Source organism: Thamnophis elegans, chromosome 4 (assembly GCF_009769535.1).
Source record: "Thamnophis elegans isolate rThaEle1 chromosome 4, rThaEle1.pri, whole genome shotgun sequence".
Lineage (NCBI taxonomy): Eukaryota > Metazoa > Chordata > Lepidosauria > Squamata > Colubridae > Thamnophis > Thamnophis elegans.
Window position 1 is genome coordinate 122071371 of NC_045544.1, and position 21792 is coordinate 122093162.

Consider the following 21792-nt stretch of genomic DNA (forward strand, 5'->3'; position numbering starts at 1 on the left):
GTAATTGCACTTTACTGGTCTAATGTAAAAAATCACACATTATTTTAGATGTGTGCTAAATGCTGCAACAGGCATTGTGTTAAAGGCATTACCCCCAACAGGAAAGAAGCTATTCTGTAATGACCTGAATCAAACATTTTAGTCTTGTGGATTCAGAACTCATATGTTGATATTAAAAGACCTGAAAATGGATCAAACAGAATAGCTAACCATATTTCATAGTAGGATTGTGTTTGTAAATCTTAGTGTGAAATGATTTAGGTTTTTTTTAAATGAAAATTGTTTAGATTTATGATTGTTTTCTGTTCTTTTCTAGTACTTAATGATAAAGTTCTTATGCACCAGGCAAGAGAAAGCTGAACGGCTCGGAGTACAAGGCTTAAGCGTCTTTGGTTATATTCGGTCAGCATCTGAAGAACCTAGCAGAAACAAAATATGTAGGGAATGTGACAGACTAAATGGTGATACCGTTTGTGGGATGACTCTTCTTCTAAAAACTCTGTCCTTCATTCAACAACTTGCACAAGACTTGGTATGTGGCGTTCTGTTCATTGTAACTTCTGTAGAGTGTTTTGTAAAGACACATTGAAACAAATTTTAAAAGGCTCATAAAAACAAAGGAAGAATGTAAGAATGACAATAGAAACTGGTGCAAATTTTCAATGAAACCCATTCTGTATGGAATTCAGATATGCAGAGGAATTATCAAAGGAGCTTTGTGATGGCACAGTGGTTAGAATGCAGTACTGCAGACTACTTCTGCTGGCTGCTGGCTGTCTGTAATTTGGCATTTCAAATCTCACCAGGCTCAAGATTGACTCAGTCTTCCATCCTTCCAAGGTTGGTAAAATGAGGACCCAAATTGTTCAGGGCAATATGCTGTCTCTGTAAACCACTTAAAGAGGGCTGCAAAGCACTGTGAAGCGGTATATAAGTTTAAATGGTATTGCTATTAAATCGCAGTGAGATTGCACTCTCTTCAAAATACAGATTTGCAATTTGAGGCATTTCTATTTGGCCAATTGCATTTAAATTTCTGAGTTCTCCTGTGTGCTGCTTGGGGAATCCAAGCATGGGTTAACTTTGTCCATTAGCCTAGAGACTGAGTTACGTAATTGTTGACCACGCCTCCTCTGACTGGGATAGTTCAGTTTTTTAACTCAGTCCAGCCTTAAAGAAATGCAAATTTTTTCTCCTCTAGGATAATAAACAAAATTAAGTCATTTGACTTGGATTTTTTCCTCTTTTTGGTACGCGTTTGATTACGGATTGTTGGTGTTCATTTCTTTAAAATTATAGAACTTGCGGTTCCTTGCGACTCTAGCGGCCGCAGGAACATTCGCCAGGAGGCTTACTCGCTGGACGCCTGAACGGGTCTTATCAGTAGAGAGTCAGTTTGCTAGCCCCAGAGTAGGGTAGGAGTGGAGATTTGTAGATTTTACCACGCCCACCAAGCCATGACCACAGAACTGGTAGTAAAAAAATTTGAATTTCGCCCCTGATTGAATTCCATTTCAGCAAATAGCAGATCAAGTGCATGATGCAAAATCAGTTCCCACCCATTATATTTAAAAGCTGTACTTTCTGTCCCAGCAAAATCTATTTCATATCAAATTCTTTTCCATTTTATTATTTAGTAATTCCTTTTATAGGTTCAGAAGAAGGAAAGTGGTCAACGGTATAAATCATATCTGGACTTCACAGGCCTGGATTTAAAGCTTTTCTGGAATTTTTATAGTAAACTTCACCAAAAGTAGGTCCCTTTCCATTATACTAAACAAAAATCAGTGCAGTTAGTTGAATGTGTGATTATCATTGTGGTGGTTATTAATAGTGAACATTATTAATAGTGAACAAAACCTTCAGCTTTGGTCTATTGTCAAATACGTGAGTACAATCACAGTGTCCTGTTGGGTGTAACAAATCAACAGATTGGAAGGCGTGAAACCGGTATGTTATAATAAGTGATAAATCACATTTGCAATTATCTGTAGACACAATGCTGTTGTTAAAAGGAAATCAAAATCTAAAGCAAGTATTGGATTTTCCAGAACTCTGTTACATAGTGCCTTCCGGAGGCATTTATTAACTCCCACAACCAAGCGTTATAAAGATTTTCTGCTGATTCGCATATAGGAAGTTACACAACGTAAGGTTCTAGGCTTGATTATGTTTAGGGAAAGCTTTTTAAATGCTGAATTACTGTCTTAACCATAGTTTCATGGCAAATGTTTTGTGGCTTCTCCTTGTAGCCCAAGAGAAGAATGCATTGATGCCCAGGCCGTGCTCTTACAGCTTCTTCAGAGTTGTTTCTCAATGCTTACATCAGATCCCAAGGCTGCAAAGACTGAGAAAGCTGCTCAGAAAACAACACTTGAAAGTACAGAAGCAGCAGAGGAACTTTATAAACATTTGTGTGAAGGTAATTATACCCATCTTTCACTGCAGTCCATGGATTCAATGCAGTTGCGACTTCTTCCTTTAATATAATAATATGAGGCATTTATAGAGCAGAGTAGCTGGCAATTCTTCTAGGAGGTGTGGGAAAGGGAATGCACTTGCTATGAAATTCCTGGGAACAAGGATCTCATACTGATCCTTGATTCCATGACAGATACCTAATCTCAGATCTCAAGATGACTGGCACTTGGAGTTGAGTTTACTTTCTGTTTAGGGAAGGAGGAAAACTAACTGTACCTGAAGTTCACCCATTTATAGGTGAAACTCGAAAAATTAGAATATCATGCAAAAGTTCATTTATTTCAGTAAAATAAATATTTCAGCAACTTAGAAGGTGAAACTAATATATGAGATAGACTCATTACATGCAAAGCAAGATAGTTCAAGCCGTGATTTGTCATAATTGTGATGATTATGGCTTACAGCTCATGAAAACCCCAAATCCACAATTTCAGAAAATTAGAATATTGTGAAAAGGTGCAATATTCTAGGCTCAAAGTGTCCCACTCTAATCAGCTAATTAAGCCATAACATCTGCAAAGGGTTCCTGAGCCTTTAAATGGTCTCTCAGTCTGGTTCAGTAGGAATCACAATCATGGGAAAGACTGCTGACCTGACAGTTGGGCAGAAAACCATCATTTATATCTCTCATTTGAGTGGTCTTTAAGATATGCCGATATTTTAGCCATCTCGGCTAGGTTTGTAACTTTCAATGTCCATTCTTGAGTTGTAGGCAAGTCTTCCTTCTTCCAGTATTGCGCCACCAACAGTCTTGCTGCCATTATTAGGTGCAGAACCAAGTTGGTCTTTACCGCTGTAAAGTCAGTACATATACCTAGTAAAAATAACTGAGGAGTAAATTTTATCCTTCTTTTAAAGATATTGCATGATCCATCAGATTTTTATCCAAAATGCCTTCCTTTTGACAAGTCCACCATATATGAAAATATGTAGCATCGAGAGAACCACATCTCCAACATTTAGGCTGTACATTCAGATACATAGAAGCCAGCTTTTTAGGATCTAAATGCCATCTATAAAACATCGATAGGGAAATCCATATTCACTTATCAACTGTGTGTTACTAACAACTTCAGGGATTCGCTTAACAACCATGGCAAGAAAGGTGGTGAAAGGAGGTAAAACTCACTGAACAACTGCTTTGTTTAGCAATGGAAATTTTGGGCTCAATGGTGGTCATAGGCTGAGGAATACCTGTATGAGATGAAATCATAATGGAAGTTAGAATAGAAACATCAGGAAAAGGAATTGGAATTTAAAATGGTTTATTAGGTCAGCATATTTTTATCTTTTTTAACACACAGTTGTTAACAGTGACAGTGAGTCCACACCATTGAAGACTCTGAAGCAGGAAGTGACTAACACATTACTCAATGGAGCAGCCATCTTTTTCCCCCATAGACATACCAGGCGGGAGCAGCTCTTTGCAATGCTGGTATGTTGTGTAGATCGGTGAAATGTAGCTTTTGTTGTATCTCCTACCTAAAAGTACTTTTTAAGATTAGATTCTTTAGATACATGCATCTTCTGTCCAATCTACCTCAACCTTTCCACCAGCAACTTATTTTTATTGGTTGTAATATTGATTAACTTTATTTTATCTTGTACATGTTCATTGTAAATAACGTTATCTAGTTAAGTAGATTCTGTCACTTCCATTTTGCATCTATCCAACAATCCTTTGAGGCTTATTTTTTCTCTTGCTAAAAGTGTATGTTTGTGAGATTTATTTTTAAAAGAGCCTTTTCTATTCTACAGAATAATATTACAGAGCAGAAACACAAGCCATCTGCGCAACTTACTTTCAAATCACTTTGTGCTTATTTTAGGTAAGCGAGTTAATCTTTGCATTTCTTGACTGACGTATCTCTGTGGCATTTTTTTTAACATTTTCAAATCTGTCATTTTGTGGTATGATCCTGCAGATCATCAGAATGAGATTGCTGGTTCAGGAAACAAAACAAAAAAATAGAAATGGTTAATATAGGAAATACATCTGAATTACTTAAAAAGATAAATTGTGGCCATAAGGATTGAAAAATACATGGCTCTATTTTAGAACCTGCAGCCATTCATATGTTTGTTATATTTTTTTTTGTTTCTATCCCACTTTTATTATTTTTACAAATAACTCAAAATGATAAACATATTTAGCACACCTTCCTCCTACTATTGTTCAATAGGCCTATGATGTAGGTTGGGTTGAAAGAGAATGATTAGCCCAAGGTCACTCAACTGGCTTTCGGGCTAAAGCGAGAACTCACATTCTCTTACTTTCTAGCCTAGTGTGATAACCACTAGACAAAATTGGCTGAATGATAGATCCATTTTTAATGCTCATACTGGCTGGGATGGCCGACATTGAATTCTGCATTATCTAGAGCAGTTTTTCTCAACCGTGGCAATTTCCAGGTATGTGTACTTCAAGTCCCAGAATTCCAGAGCCATATGGCCATTGATAAGAATTCTTGCCATTGAAATACATAGGCCTGGAAGTGGCCATGGTTGGGGAAAACTGATCTAAAGATTAACCAGTTGCCAATTCCAATTGTTTCAAAATGGATGTTCTAGAGCAGGGGTGTCAAACCCAAGGCCCAGGAGCCAGATGCGGCCCGCAGGGTACTTAGATCTGGCTCACAGGGCTGCCCTGGAAACAGCAAAGGACTGGCTCGCGGTGCTTCTGCCAACAGAAATGGGCTCCAGAGCTCTGTTTTCAGTTGCCATGGCATGCAGCCGTCCCAAGCTCCATTTTCACTGGCAGAAGTTTGCAGGAGGCCGTGGCAGCCGAAAACAGAGCGCGGGAGCCTGTTTTCACTGGCAGAGCGCTTGGGCCACCACAGTTGCCCCTGACAGGAGTGATGTTGAGCTGGCCACGCCCTCCCCTGCCCACCTCGAGGTCAAACACAACCCTCATGCGGCCCTCAATGAAATTGGGTTTGACATCTTTTTAGAGTATTTGGTAATTAACAATACATTATTGTGGAAATGTTCTTTGTCAGTGATCAGGATCCAGGTGGACTTCTGCTATTACCAGATAAAGGAACTTCTGCAGATGTTGATGTTACTCAAGTGCTAACAGTGATGAAGACCCTCCTGATGGTGATGTCAAAAGAGGTTGTATTTTTTAAAAATGATTTTTTTCCTTATAGAAGTGATAATTTATATATACGTTATTTCTGGGAAGTCTGTGAAAGCTACTTCTGACAATATGCTCCAATAGTTGCAGAACAGATGTATCAGGTATTTTTTCCAATAAATACTCTTGAAGTGACAATATTGATTGAATTTGCAGAAAATTACTGGCACATTTAATTACTAATCGAGCTGGGTTTTTGTTAGTCATAACTAAAGCTGAACAGAAATTTTGTGTGTTTAGTAATACGTTCTGCTTGATATAATATCACTATTTTACACCATTTTTAAATTAAACAATCCATTGTAGATTGTGCAGTAATGGTGAAGTAAACTCCATCCCCAGGTGTGCCTTGTGAAGGGAATCTGGTCCCTTTTCTTCCACGTAAGCCACGCAAACCCCGTTGCTCTCTTCTGCATTCTTCCCTGCATTCCCTATGAGGACTGGGTCGGCCTTGATCTTCAGCTGAACCCCCTCTCCTTTGTTCTACCTCTCCCCTGTTCTGGCCAGCCTGATCTTGCCCTTCCCCAGTTTCCTCCACAGCCAACGGAGCCACTTTTCAGCTCTCTTATCAGCTGTTTGTCTTCCATGTTAGAGTCAGACTCTGACCACATGACAGGAAAGTATCTGAAAAGCATCTATCTGCTCATTGGTTCCCTACCTCTTCTGGTCCCCAAGTAGAAAATGTGATCCCTCTCAGGCCAAGGAAAGGGAGTGCATTTTATTCTAGTTGCTTAATTTTTAGTTTTGATTTCTAACAGCTTTGAACTTAACTGATTTTTCCCCAGTGTGAAATGTTGATGAAGGACGTTGTCTTGCAAGATACTGGCCCTGTTCTCTCATCCTTATTCTGGTCAGTACAGGGTAGCCTCCTGTCTTGGTGTTACTTGCAAATTAAAGGCAGTGATGCAGCATCTAAAAGTCTTGCCAAAGAAATCCTTACAAAATGTGAGTAATGTATATCAGGTAATAATCATATGTATTACCAATCCTTCCCTAAAGCAATGTATGGTCAGTCTATTTGAAAATGAAGAAAGATGTAATCCGATATAGTTAGTGGGAACCCAGTAACAGGATTTTGTTGCTGATATTTCCTTTAACTGCTGCCTTGTACTCTTTTTTTGTCCAGATGTGCAACAGTTCCTGTCAAATGTTAAGACAATTTTAGAATCCCTCCTATCTCAATACAGTGTGAAAATCACTGTGGAAAAATTAAGCAACTCTGTTTTTGCCATGGTAGTCCGTCAGCTGGTGAGTGCTACAGCAGTTGCCTATTTTCAGTTTGGTGCCTCTTTTTGTAAGTGTTAACATCAGATGCGTTGTGTGTTCCCTAGATGATCTTTCTGCAGGATTTCTGCATTTTAGACATCCCCCATGGGAGCATCCTGCAGGATGTTGGCACATTGACAAAATTATTGAATGATCTTTCTGCAGAGTCTGAAAATTGTCCAAATAAGGTAACCTGAGAGAGAAAAAATATAAATGCTTAACAATATTTCATTTTTTGATTAAATGCTGGGATTGTAATACTAACACGGTGGATAAGGAGTCATAGTGAAGCTCTTAAGTAGATTGCAGGCTCCTGGGTACTTAGGAAGTTCTTATCTTCAGTTGGAACACATTCTTCTGGTATCTCAGCTTTTTGGTTACCTGTTCCATTCCAGGATCTGTTGCAAAATGATGATAGGCTGTTGAAAGATTTTAGGACTAGGAAAATATGTGGAGTACATTCCTGGGAGTGGCTCACATGTTAAATAAGGAATGACGTAGTTTCTAGTTTATTCTGAATCATAGAATCTCCTTGGGCTAGTCAGTTTTTTTCCAGTTCAACCTACCTCATGCTAATATTGTATTGAGGAAAAATAGGAAGAGCGAGTACTTTGTAAACTTTACCAAGCTCTGAATGAAAAGATGTATTCAAAAATAAGTTTGTATTGTAACTGGAGTAGCACTGAGACCTCTGTTTTTATTCAGTCATTAAATGAATCTTAGCTCTGTACTTCTCTATTTTTACAACTATGCTACTTGTAACTGATATTTCTTTGTCCTGCTTAAAGCATGTGTCAAAATCTGTAAAGCATTAGAGAGGCTTCACTTGAATCACAGATTTCTAGGCTCTGACATATGAAGATCTGTTGTTAATCAGTTTAGGAAAATCCAATTTTGAAAGTCAGATGCAGCTTTTAAATTAGAGAAACAGATCCCTGAGTGAGCAAGCCTATAGCTATCAGACAAGTCAAGATCTAAAGTGAGGGTCTGGATTAATTTTTCATGTGCCCACTGCATAAGTGGTCACAATTGTTTTCTAGATAAAAACTTCAGAGAGTTAACTAATATCTTCTCCTCCTCTGTGGTTTTGTTTGTGTCAGATGGGTATAGAAAGCTGGCAGCAGGAGCAGCCAGTGGTACTGCGAACATGGACAGCAGAATCTCCCCATAACTATGATAACAACTGCCATGATGTTACTGTCTTCCTGTGCCCAGGAGCAACTTCCTTCGAAGTTGAGTTTGACGAAAGATGTGAAACAGAGCGAAGGCAAGTTGATTAATCCTGTATTAATGTTCTTTGGTTAACATTAGCTGCATTCTTAAAGCTACTGAAAAAAAGAGGTAATTCATAGATTGTTTAGGTGAGACCAGTTCTAGGACTCTGCTTCCTCAAGAGTTGGAAATTTTAAATCTAGAACCAAATGTAAGAAGACAAATGGATGGTTTTGACCGATAACATTTGTCTCACATGGTATAACTTCCCCCATCAAGTCCTTTACTGTTTGCCACCCAAGGAAATATATTGTGGTAGTCAGTTTCTTGTAGGGATTACAGTTTATTGCATTCAGGTGGTCACTATGTGGCACCTTCAATTTAATCTCGTTAAAAACTATGAGGTATCGACTAGGGTGCTTGTAGAGGGAAGAGGGAATAACCTTGAAGAACAGGAGGAGGAGCTGCTAACAGGCAATGTCTATAGAGGTTCTCAATCATCCAAGTCACGGTTGTCCCAAAGGTGCTTTTTTCAAAAGGCAACTGGGCTTTCTTGGTTTTTTTTCCTTGAAAACATTTCTCCAAGAAGTGAAATGTTTTCAAGGGGGAAAACCCAAGAAAGTCCAGTTGCTTTTGAAAAGCATCTTTGGAACTGCCAAGGCAGTGGTCAAACAAAAAGGGCCCTGAGCCCAGGCCAAGAATAAAACATGAGGAAACATCTCAGATACATGTCCTCTCTATCTCCAAGATCACTTCCTAATTTTTTTGGGGTGGGGGGGACAGAACTCACTTGGCAACTTTTCAGCAACATTCTTGGGTAGAGTGGGCTTTCTGCTGTCCTGCTAGTAGACATATCAACCTATTCTCCATATCAACTTTCTGTTTTCCTTCAGCATCATAATGAGCCTCTTCAGAAGCATTGGTGGCCAATAACCATAATTTTAAAAATGTCTTGTGGCTCAGTTGCGTGTCTTGTTTTCCAGATTAATCCCAGGGTGCCAAAATCAGCCCATTTACGACTTGTTTTTTTAATCTGTTCAAAAAAAATGTAGGTATGATTATCTGGAATTTACTGATGCCAAAGGTGCCAAAACTCGCTATGATACCAAAGTTGGCACAGATAAGTGGCCCAAGGTGAGTAATCTCCAGATTCTAAGCGAGAAATTCATATTGATGTCATCCCTATCCCTGATAATCTGATCTTAACTTCTGACCTGATAGCACCTACAAAAATCTGACTGTTTTATTGTTCTGTAGAAAGTGACCTTCAAAACTGGTCCTCGGTTGCAGTTTCTCTTTCACTCTGACAGCAGTAATAATGAGTGGGGGTACAAGTTCTCTGTCACAGCCTCTGGATTGCCCGATGTTGACATTTCTTGGGTCCTGGATTTGCATCTTCTTGTGGCCAAGTTAATGGGGCGCCTCGCCTCACATAGTATGATGTTAAAATCTTCACAGGGTGAGTAATTATTAGTTTACATTTCTTCATTTTCAAACTCTTGATACTTTTACAGATGGGAGATGGATGTGATATGAGACCTCTGAAAACTATTGCTGACTTGCAATTTTTATTTTCAAGGTTTATTTTTAAAATGCTTATACATTTAGGAAACAGTTCAAGAAAAGCTAAGCAATGTGCTTTGAAACAAATATTCAACATCAGAGCTGAATTTGTCATTTGTCTAAATTTGTTTAGAACTTCTATGTCTCCATATCCCATTCACTCATTTATCTTCAAAGGATTATCTTGTCTGAAGTGATGTGCATCTCTCTCCGTCTCCCGCCCCCCCCCCCCCCGCCTCTGAGTTGTAAGCCTTGCTTTTGTCACCCTGACAAAAAAGGAACATATAATAATTTTGCTAGAAAGTGGATTTGAATAGGGATATCTATCCTCTGGTGCTTTACTTTACTTTAGCCACTATAGTTTCCCAAAAAATATTGGACTGGCATGAAATCCAAGATCCAATAAAAAGAGCACCATCACCTATGGCAACACTGAATGCATATATTGAGAATCTCAGAAGGAATAGAGCCAGGGTGCAAAGAGTGCCAATTTCTAACATTTTATTTGTATTGGCTGGCTTTTATAGTGAATTTACTTTTCGTTTTCTACTTTGTAGAGATCTTTGTAAGTATAGATTACAAACTATAATTGTAAAATATATTAAATTTGATAAAGCCTCTGCTATTCTAACTTAGCATTTATTCTCTTCAGGAGTAGGAAGTGAAATAGAATTGCCTCCTACTGAAGCAACAGCTGTTCTTAACTCTCCTTTATGGAAACCTGTCTTCAGGCATCGGATGCGTTCTGAACAAACACCAGTAGACAGAAAACAAAGCCAAACTCAACAAGAAAGTAAAAAGGTACTTAAGGTTGGTGGCTTACACTTAGTAACACCAATTCAGAGAGCCTTTTAATCATTCCCCCCCCCTTCTATTCTGACAGCTGTTATATAATTCAGGGACTGGAATGCTATGCCACAATTTACAATATTTTGTATCAGAAACAAGTGATCAAGACTAAAGATGGGATCACATATATTTTGGATTAAAAGCATGTTTAACCTCTGTCTGGGAGCAGCTGTAATTAGGTTAGATTTCATTCATGGCAGTGAGAGGCATCTTCTCTTTTTTCTCTACCTTAGTTTTAAAATTTCTTCTTAGTTCATGTTCAAGTGTCATGCAATCTTTGTTTTCCTGGATACTCTTTTATTTCCTTGCCTGGAATACTTAGGCTAATACAGTAGAGGGCTCAACTATAAATCAAACCAATGATTTATTCATACAATATCTACTTTTAAAAAAGAATTAAAATGATAGGATTTTTTATAAGAAATTGCAAGCCCACAACACAAAGAGTGCTGAGATCATACTGATTTATCTCTCAGGGTTTTATTTCCTATAATAAATTGTGGCATTGTTACTAATACTTGAATAACCTAGTTGAAATATTGGCTAGTTTGCTCATTTTCCCTTCTCATGGTAAAGCCAATTGTGTTAATGTTGAGGTTGCAGTTGGATCGTACAATGCTTACAGAATTAAACTTTAGAGACTTTGAATTGGGTTGAAGTAGAAGTTAATGCTGTTCTGATGTTATTTTTTAGGCAGTCAACTCAGATGCCAACTGCTGCCATGATTTTCTCCTCGAGTTCTCAAAGTCAGACCCTACCCAGGAGTTCTGTGGGCCAAATTCTGAACTTTTCAAAGGACTCTTACAGGCATGTAATAAACAGGCCCCAAAGACAGATATAATTGCTGGTTCCACTATCGATCAAGCTGTCCAGTCTACATTTGCTGCTTTGGTGTATCTGTCTCCAGATTTGTATGGGAAGCTGCAAAAATATGGTAACTTCTACATCAGTGAATATATACTCATAACAAAGACTGTTGCTCTTATTACATAGCAGCTTTCTGTGTCATGATGTCCACATGTGTTGAACGACACTGAACATTCAGAGGTTGTGGCAGCTGGAGGATTACGGGAACTGTAGCCTAGCAAATTAACAAGTCGTCAGGATGAGAAACTTGTTATTTAAAATTCACCAGCAAAGTACAGCTTGCACATCATGCTGGTCCTTGATGTAATCAGTTGAAAGGGGAAGACATAGATTCTTGAAAGTACTGTTAACTCATAGACCAAGATGGTTGGGAATTCTGAAAGTGGTAGAAAGGCCAGTTCACTATTTTCTCCTCAGCAAAGCTTTGCCACCTCTTTAAGAAAGATCTAGAAAGATTTTGCACCTTGTATGAAGGATGTGTCTTGTTCTTTGGCTGATTCAGGCTAAAAGGATCTCTCTTCTTATCTCCACCTATTTGTCCTTGCAGTGAATAGTGGTGGCAAAACTCCTTTAAGTGAAGAATTTGCACAAGTATATTTGCTGGCAGATGGTATCAGAATATGGATGGTAAGATGTCTGCTAAATGCTATCATATGTTCCTCATTTGCTAACTGGGTCACAGAGTTGATCTGTTTTTGCAGCTGTTCAGAATTGGTCAGATGTTTAAATGCTTGAGTATCTCTATTTAATGCTATGCTTGAGCATTGATCAACTTTTATGGGGCAATTCTGCAAAACTCATTTTTCACGGAATTGATCAACATCTGTGCAGATTATACCCCTAAATAGGTGAGGACTCCCAAATAACCTTTCATTTAAAAATATCATGAAATCTTGCTACTTGACATCAGAAGTTTCCAACCCTCAGTCTGCAGTCTTCTACCAGACCGCCACCCATTGGGAACTGGGCTCTGCAAGCAACAGGCAAGCACATGAGTGCATGATGCTCTATTTATGGAAGTGGCGGGCACACACAAAATCACCCCCTCTCCCCCCTGCTGCCGCTTCCATTCCGCGGAGCCAGAAAGGTTGAGGACCACTGCTGCTCTACATGTCAGGGAGCATGTTTAGCAGGTGCTATCCCTCTGCACCCCCAGGTATACTAACTTTCTAGAAGAAGAAAAAGAAATCCACTTAAATGTTCCTGAGACAAGCATATCTTTCATGTATCAGTTGGTTTTCCTGATGAATTACTGGTATCCTTTCTTGTGCAAGAAATGACATGAAAATTATGTTGTTAACCCACTAAGGGTCATATACTTCCTGATGCAATCTGACTTCCAAAGATCAAGTACTTTGCTGAAATCTGAACTGGTCATTTTCAAACTTAGGTCTATAAACTGCCCATTCTTATATTTTTCTAGGATTTTTTTTTAAAGGTGTGGACTTATAATACAATTCCATTGATCTGTTGATCTCCACTCATTGTTAGAAAATGTGTTTGTGGAGATGTCATCTGAGAAAGGCAAATTTAAAACTCATTATTTTTTAAACTCTCTTTTCTGCAGCTAGAAATGAAGCAGAAGTTCCACATGGGCCAGAGAAGTAATGGGGAGGAACAGCAGGCTGGTGAAATGAGCGAAGTAAACCCAGAGTGTCTTGGTAAGTCTCTCTCTGCACATGCCTCTTTTTGCAATCCTATTAGCTATTAATAATATCTCCATTTTCCAAAGAACTTCTTGAAGAACATTTGTCTTTCTCACAAGAAGTCCAAAAGTGGATTCATTATCAACTTGCCACTTTCTTTTAAAATACAACCAGATTCTGTACTTCGCTCTCTTTTCTATAAACCCATCTCTAAATCTTTAGCTGTCCTTATTAATCAGCAAAACTCCAGTAAAAATTAGCCACAAACATTCACAGGCATTTCTATATATTATAATTGCAGAAATAATAAAACTCACCAAAGAGAAATACTTAGTCTGTATCTGTAGAAATTATCTCTTTAACTGAATAACAAATTATAATCCAAAAATTGCAGTAGGTTCTAGTGTTCCTAAACTGGTGTGCAAACTTGAGGGAAGACCCTGTCTCCCTGTTGCTCACTTTACCAGCTGATTGAGGAAACCTCACTTGACTAGCTTTTCTGTCCCTCTGTAGTCCCAAGGTCTTGTTGCCCACTGAGGCTGGGTTTGAATTACACCATCCAGGCTCACCATCAGTTTCCCATTGCCTAGATTGACAAAACAGTGCACTGATATGCTTAAGGCCAGCCCTGAAATGTGCAGAAGAAGTCACCCAAGGCATTATTCTAATAGCTACTTTAATGTGTGTGAAATTTGTATTGCTTTTCTGTAGTCTGCATCATTCATTCATTCCTTTTATTCACGTGGAAATGCTGTATTCCAAATGTGGGTGTTCTACTTTTCTAAACAAAAATCGCAAGAATGGTCTGAGATTCTGGGGTGCAGTGTGTTGCTTGTGTTATTCTTACAAAACATATATTGCCTTCCATTGTAGCCCAGCAGTGTATCCAGAAAAGTCATCTGTTGCTGAATTTTTTGCCTGTACGGACCAAGACTGAAAGTCTGAACTCTGATCACCTAGAGGACCATGGGCAAGGCCTGAATGGTAAACGTCATAGGACAAGTTCTGTAATAGAAGCAGATTTCCAAGCCTCACATCCGTCACCTGCTTGTGAAGCAACTGGTTTTCCTTTCCCAGAGGGAGGTCAGAACTCTGAACTCAAGAAAAAACAAGGGCCGGATTCCCCACAGAGGGAACTGGCTTCAGCATCCCAGAGTAGTTCTCTGGAAAAAAACTCAGAGCCAGAAGAAACCTTGTCCCCCCCTTCTACCCCAACCCGCAAGCCTCCATTCAGCCGTGGACGGCTAAGACTCCTCTCCTTCCGTTCAATGGAAGACTCTAAACCTGCACCCAGCATAAAGGAGAAATATCCCATCTTGAAAGACATCTTGGATTTCATTAAAGATCGGTCTCTTTCCCATGAAAGGTGAGCCCAATTGTACCCTGGATGCAAATCTGCATAGGGCTGATCTTATTTTCTGCTTTAGAGTTTCAGGAATGGATATGTTTTAACCCTGTAAGTTGTAGTCAAGAAAGAATTGAAAAGATATTATGGCAAGCAAATTATTAAATTTATTTAATAATATTAAATAAATATTATATTTACAAAACGGAGGGAGCAAATGAAAGGAAAGATATTTTCATAGTTATTTCAGTACTCAAACATAGTAAAATAGTCCTTGTTTTAGTAAAGAAAATAGTTGTTTGTTTATAGTTCTAGAGCAGATATCAAGTGGATTACTCTATAGAAGAGTAATGTAGGGAATTAACTTAGAAAGTTCAGCAACAGCCCCAATTAATGTCAGAATAAAGCAAATATGGAGCTTAATCTTCTCTTTGAAATTGCATAAGGCACCAGAAATAGTATTTTCCGTTGATTCCTTCAGGTAGTGTTGATCTTTGAAATATGGCAAACAAACTGAAAGCTATATTTCCAACAGTCCAAGTGTGAGAGCATTGTTGTGAAAATAATAGTGGTTCTAACTGGCTCCTCAGGACTTGGGATTTGATTGAATAGTGGAAGCAACCATTCAGGTATTCCAGGATCCAGAATAAGCAATTTATGCCATTCTATCTATACTACTTTGGAAGAAAGATGTCTGTTTAATCTGAAGTTTACTCCACAACTCCACAAATATAGTTTTTTCCATACCAAGATTCTGTAAATTCTGAGTTATGTTCCATGCATCCAACATCTAATTATGACGGGGGGGTGGTATTCTGTCACCACATTTGGATTTATGTCTGTGTGTGTTTTATCCACAGTGTCCTGAAAATCCTTGCTTTGAGGAAAGCTCAAGCCAAAAATATTTTGGAAGTGCTGAAGATGATCCTCCAGTGCCTAAAATCCCTCAGCCAACCTCACTGTTTTGTTCCACCTTGCATAATTTTCCTGCTGGAACTTTTAGCTTGCCAGAAAGACTTCACAAAGTAAGACATGGTGAAAACCATTCCCCTGACATTTGATCAATTAGCCCATACATAATTGGACTGGTGTGTTTTGGAATGTCCACTTGTCCATGGAATGTCTACCCCCATATCCCATATATATGTATGGAATGTAGATATCACCCAGTGAAGGGTTTATGATGTAGTTCACCAGCCAGCCTTATTTTGTTTGTTTGTTTCCAGTTATTTTGGACACTTAGAAGGATGTGGGGCTGAATTACACCGAGAAATACGGGAATCCTTCTACCAGCTGCTTCACTTCTTGGTCAATGCTTTGAAAGGATTTAACAACTACAGTGACAAGTATGAGCGTTATTCATAAAGCATGCTAAATTACTCTTTAATCATTGCTTATCTTGGTAATTCATCTTCTTGGTAGCCATTGGTCCCTCTATGATGGTTTTATGAGTTTATAAACTCTTATTTGCTTATCTTTTACAAATACATATACTTTTCTGAAACTTTTTGAGATACTTATTATTTTTATATGAATTTCTCTTCATCTTTTTTAATGATGTATTTGATCGTTAGCCTCTCAGAGCTATCAGGAATGAATATTACAAAAATATTATAAATAAATAATCACCATGTATTGTTTGTAGTGGATGAGAAGAAAGAGATCATTTTCTCTGAGATTTTTTCATTGTTGTATTCAGATATTGCTGTTTTCTCTGGGATTTTTTTTGGGGGGGGTTGCTGTAAGACTGTTGATTTACAGGGCCAGGCATGTGGATCTTTTGATTATATTATTCATAGAAACTATTATTCCAATCAATGAGTTATAAAAAAAAATCAGCTGAACTGTCTTGGCCTATCAAATTAAACTTTCTCCTAGAAAGAGAGTTCCTAAAAATCCGATGTCCATTTTGGAAACCTGCGTTGCAAGCATAACAGCAGGTCTTAATTAAGTGGAATTTGGTTCCCCCACAATTCAGTTAATATCTAGATCAGTTTCTATACTATATAAAGATGATTTAGTGATATATTTAGTGATTGGATATATATAGTGATATATTTAGCTGAGAATTACACAGACTAAAACAGTTAAGCAGGACTCTGGTATTGTCTTTCTGAAGAATTTTTTTTTAAAGCTATTAAAGTAAAACCATGGCTTCATTTCTGGTACATTTCAGACAGATAAAGCTGCAGTGGTGCATTTTCATGTTGCATTAAATTTGACTAATCAAGCCTTAGGCAGACTGAGTAGCTATGGTCAATACAAGTATGTAAAAATTTGCTGACTTCCATGCAATGGTGTCTTATTTGTTCCTTTGTTGGAATTCAATTTATTGTGAGAAATTTATCAACATGTGGAGTGAGATTCAGGAATTTTTATTGTTAATAGCCATCAGATAACATTTCATTTTTTATGTACCATTTATATACTGATATAATAAAGTACAGCTGTTCCACTGGTGGAGATGGTGAGCTATAATTACCTTGGCGTTGGAAGAACAAAAGCTATATTCTGCATACAACTAAATGGGAAGAGGCTGAATCAACCAAATCATAAACACTGCCTCATTCGATCAGTGAAAGAGCCCCATTTTGTTTTACATCTGGATAGTTCTAAAAACAGAATAGTTTTCATGCTTTTCACCTGTCAACTTCTGGCTGTTCCTGTGCTTCAAAATGTAGATTCTTCTCATTGATGAATGTGATCTATTGCCATGTAAAGCCATCTTAGTTGACATTTATTATACAATCTTCCTGGCAATACTGTTAGCTAAATTATATATTATATAAAGAGGATGTCTTGAACATAACAGCACTCAATTTTGATGGATTATTATTATTTGTTTAGATCATTGCTGCCTGCCTTGTCCTGTGTGCAGACATGCCTCCTTCACTTTTTGGATATGGGCTGGGAAGCAAACGATCTTTCCTTCTTCATTGATATTCAGCTACCACGTCTCCTCCTCACCATGTCACAAGAAAATATAAGTACGCATGACAAGATAATTTGGTAAGTCAGGAAAACATGTAATATTAGAAAGAGAAGTCAGTGAAATAATTTAAAAATATGTTCTGCACATGGACATTTTCCACAACCACTTTAAAGACTCATTAAAATGGAGTAAAACTCTTAAATGACTGTAGAATGTGCAAATATTATAAAAACAATTCTGATTTCACTAAGTCACTTTCTGCAAAGAGGGAATAGAATTATAGCCTTAGGTTTGGTTTGGTTTGGTTTAGTTTGGTTTCATTTTGATTTCATTATCTAGAATAATGTAGTCATTGCTTAAAGCTAGATTTAGACTTATCTGCAACTGCATGCAGGTATCAATGTATACCTACACTGCAAAGGGGTTGATGGGTATGCATAAGTTGCAGATAGTTGCAGATGAGTTGATATGCACCCTTCCCAAATCTCAACTACACATTGTGCAACAAAGATGTGCATCCTGCATGGTGATTGATTAATAAGGCTATGTTTTCTATGCTTTGCTGTTTGAAACACCCCCCCCCCCAACCAGCCAAATGGTTAACATTTTCAAATGTATAAATGCAATAGCTATGCAACCATCTCCGAACAACAAACATATACATTCCCTCATGTGCAATGACACAGAAATATAATCCTAGCTTTAGTTGGTTTGGGGCATTAGGCAAAGTTGGTCCTTATTTTTATTGAAAAGGAATAAAGTTTAAAAGGGGAAAGTTATAAAAAAAAACGGATTTTTTTAAAAAAAAGATTCCATAAGTAGGGGGCATACTACTTTCTTTAAACACTATCAAGAAAAAACGATGTCCCAAAGTTACGTACAAGTTTTAATGTAATCTTTTGTTCTCAGCTCATGCAACAAAGAAGAAGAACTTGCTGACTACAAGCAAAACTCAGAGTGGATGGATGAATGCCAGGAAGGAGTTTTTGAAACTTGGTGTGACAAGATAAGCCAAGCAGACCCTGATAAACAGAGAAAGGTCATAAATGTTGACATGTTTTTTTCAGATAGAGATTTTTAAACAGAGTGATGTACTGTAGCTTACATATGTTAAATGTTTTTGGATAGCTGTAGGCCTGGAAGGGTCTGTTCAGGAATCTCTGAACAGGTAGTCCTCGACCTATGACTGTAATAGCCTGGCAATTAGGGCCGTAAGTTGTGATAGTCATAAAACAAGTCATCACATGACCAATTGTACCATTTTTGTTTTTATTTTTTGCAGTGGTTGTTAAGTGAACACTGTGATTGTTAAGCAAGTCCATTGTTTTTGCTCTGGGCCAGTGTTTGCTGGAAACCAGAAGTAAATGCCATAAATTGCAGTTTTGTCAGAAATATAAATCATGGTTATGTGATTGCAGGAGGCTGCAAACAGCCATAAATACAGACCTGTTGCCAGGTGCTCAAAGTGCGGTCACATTGCCAGAAGGCAAGATAGCAGTCGGAACTTAGAAACCAGGTTGTAAGTTTTTGGAGGGGGATCTGTTATAGCTTCAGATGGTCGCTAAGTGACCCATCATATGTCGAGGACTACGTATGTGGCTTTGGGAACTCTGTATCTAGGTCTCAGTTGAGCTTCAGAGAGATTAGATATGCTATTACACAACTTTTCCAAACCAAACCAGAACATAATATGCATTTCTTCCCTTTGAAATTCAAAGCAACTCGGTCACCGAAATTACTTTCAAGTTTTGGAAGATGCCATCGTTCTTGGATTCCCATTTCCATTTTATTGCTCCTGTGCTTTTCTCCAATGTTCACTAGGTGGGAAGATGACACAACCCCCACTATCCCTGGGCATTGTGTTATTTATTGTTCATCAGTGTTTTATCACTATTTCTTTCTAGATGCACATGTTCATTGCCCGGTACTGTGACCTGTTACATGTGGATATTTCATGCGATGGGTGTGATGAGATTGCGCCATGGCATCGTTACCGCTGTTTGCAATGCAATGATATGGATCTGTGTAAAACATGCTTTCTGGGTAAGGTAGATAGATGAAAACTATATCATAAGCTCGATTTCCTGTAATGGAACTGTAGTTTAGCTTTCACTGTTATACGCAGAGTCGGTTTGAAGGGGCATGCGCACACATAGACATGCACACACAGACTCACATAAATTCACAAAGTAACTCCACTATTTAATAAAGGGTAGTTATTTGTTGAAACCAAATGTCTATGTCCATTAAGTCTAAGTGGGACACATGTGATGTCATAGGCATTGGCTTGAAAAAAATGGAAAAAAATTAAATAGAACTATTCAATAATACAATGGAGTCCAATGCCAATTATGACTTAGTTTCATGGCCAATAATTTATGATTCTGTGAAATAGACCTAAAACAATCTGATGGTTTCTCAGGAGTAATTGGAGTAGAATAGAATTTATCAGTTTCTTATGGAATAACATTCATACAGCAAAGCAGAGCAGTTATTTGTGGCGCAGTTTCTTAGCTTCTTCAGTAGGAGGAAAATAGGCAGCAGGGGAGTGCATTTTCTGGCTTCCAGTTACATGACAACTTTGGATGTGTGGCTTTGAGGCTTTAGACCAGTGTTTCCCAACCGATGCAATTTTAAGATGTTTGGACTTCCAAGTCCCAGAATTCCCCAGCCATCGGTGCAGAATGACTTGCAGGACAACAATGTGAATGATGGAATAATGTGTTTTGCATTTGCCTACTAAAAGGTGGAGTGAGACCTGAAGGTCACGAGGCCAGTCATGACATGATTAACATGGAGTATGCTTGCAATCACTGCCAAGGTATTATTGTGGGCCAGCGCATCAACTGCAATGTCTGTGAAGATTTTGACCTTTGCTATGGATGCTACTCTACAAAGAAGTACTCCGACAGGTACTTGGCACATCAGAGGCTACTGAATGTCGACCTATCACTTGGTCACATTCTCTATGTATTTACACTGTCTTTGCTATATGGAGAAAGATGACTGGGGGAGGGTGAAAGGAACAAAAGGAGGTAATTGAAAATATTTAATTTCTTAGAAAATCACTTTGGCTGTTCCATTTCTACTTTGCTTAACTATCCTTCCCCTGTAAGCAAAGGTTTTCTATATTGATAGTCCTCAACTTATGACCATAATGGAGCTTACCCATTAAGGTTGTAAATTCTAATGGTCATAAAACATGTTGGTCACATGTGAAACCCAATTTTATAACCATTTTTGCTGCAGTCTGTAAATGTCAGTTTTTTGCAAAACCATCATAAAATGCAATCACATGATCACAGGATGCCACAAACAGCCATAAATGCAGCCTGGTTGCTTCCAGTATATCCTGATCTTATTTGTATAATTTCTGCCCATTTTTACTATAGTCTTTGGCATTGTTCACAGTATTTGGTATACATCAAGAACAGCCACTTTTGACTAAGCAAAAACCTAGTATCTATCAATTCGTTGATTTTCCACTGGGTGGTACAGACTGGGTAGTAGCTAATGTCTTGCTTTGAAGTGGGTCACATGACTGAACTATTTATGTTTCATTCTTCACTATGGCAGACAATAGGCTTCAGATCTCTCTAAACAGAGTGCAGGGAAAAATACCTTGTTTTTATTAATGTTCATATCAAACAGTTTTTATAACAAGGACTCTTTTGTCATTTTAGCCACCTGCCTACCCATAGCATCACTGTGTATCCAATGGTGACCTTTAGGATCAGTGACTGCCATAGGCTCATCCAGCCTTATCTTCACAACTATGCCTGGCTCCTTTTTTCTGCCCTGGCTCTCTACAGCGCTGACTTAACTTGTGGGAAACAAGCAGATGGGGAAGAACTCAGTCCAGAAATCATCACTCATGCTAAAATCCTACAGCAAGAATGTATTCAATTGATTGGAGATTGCCTGATGAAAGTGCAGCATGGCAAAGGTGAGTTGAGATATTATAACAGTCTGAGAAACAGGAGGAAGACGCACCGCAGCCAGAGCAAAAAGTAAGAGATGAGACATCTCAGCTCACAAAAATAATAGGGGAAAGGTTGGAAAGCATCTCAGAAGGGACCCTTCTTAGTTGCCTGGAAAATAAAAGAAAGCGGGCAGTGGTGTAATTCAAAAAATTTTTACAGCCAGTTTTGTGGCTGTGGCTTGGTGGGCATAGTTTGGTGGGCATGGCAGAGGAAGGATACTGCACAATCTCTATTCCCACCCCACTCTGGGGCCAGCCAGAGGTGGCATTTGTCGGTTCTTCGGACTACTCAAAATTTCCGCTACCGGTTCTCCAGAACCTGTCAGAACCTGCTGGATTTCACCCGTGAAAGGGGGGGAAATGGTGTCCTTTCACTCTTGCAAGATTCTGCTACTGTAACCTTACAATAAAGGCAGTGTTAGAACTCATGGTTTTCTACCTTGAAGTGGGGACAGACATGGTGGCAATTTGAATCCAAGCTATTTAACATTCCGGCCCTGGCACAGCTTTGGT

At 38.4% G+C, this 21792-nt stretch overlaps 1 protein-coding gene across 3 annotated transcripts in view; it reads left to right on the forward strand.

The window, feature by feature from the left end:
- Positions 1-21792, forward strand: part of ZZEF1 (zinc finger ZZ-type and EF-hand domain containing 1) — a 77414-nt gene that overhangs the window by 27428 nt on the left and 28194 nt on the right. For 2 of the 3 annotated variants that reach the window (XM_032214867.1, XM_032214869.1), the window contains exons 13-36: positions 317-532; positions 1653-1753; positions 2253-2422; positions 3786-3916; positions 4240-4310; positions 5481-5595; positions 6403-6562; positions 6744-6865; positions 6949-7071; positions 7984-8150; positions 9148-9229; positions 9353-9554; positions 10311-10468; positions 11201-11441; positions 11922-12001; positions 12942-13035; positions 13894-14386; positions 15226-15390; positions 15592-15711; positions 17213-17374; positions 18207-18336; positions 19202-19340; positions 20044-20209; positions 20981-21243. In XM_032214867.1, coding sequence (XP_032070758.1) covers positions 317-532; positions 1653-1753; positions 2253-2422; positions 3786-3916; positions 4240-4310; positions 5481-5595; positions 6403-6562; positions 6744-6865; positions 6949-7071; positions 7984-8150; positions 9148-9229; positions 9353-9554; positions 10311-10468; positions 11201-11441; positions 11922-12001; positions 12942-13035; positions 13894-14386; positions 15226-15390; positions 15592-15711; positions 17213-17374; positions 18207-18336; positions 19202-19340; positions 20044-20209; positions 20981-21243 — 3871 coding nt within the window. The remainder of the gene's footprint in view (positions 1-316; positions 533-1652; positions 1754-2252; positions 2423-3785; positions 3917-4239; positions 4311-5480; positions 5596-6402; positions 6563-6743; positions 6866-6948; positions 7072-7983; positions 8151-9147; positions 9230-9352; positions 9555-10310; positions 10469-11200; positions 11442-11921; positions 12002-12941; positions 13036-13893; positions 14387-15225; positions 15391-15591; positions 15712-17212; positions 17375-18206; positions 18337-19201; positions 19341-20043; positions 20210-20980; positions 21244-21792) is intronic. The other variant, XM_032214868.1, reaches the window with a different exon arrangement.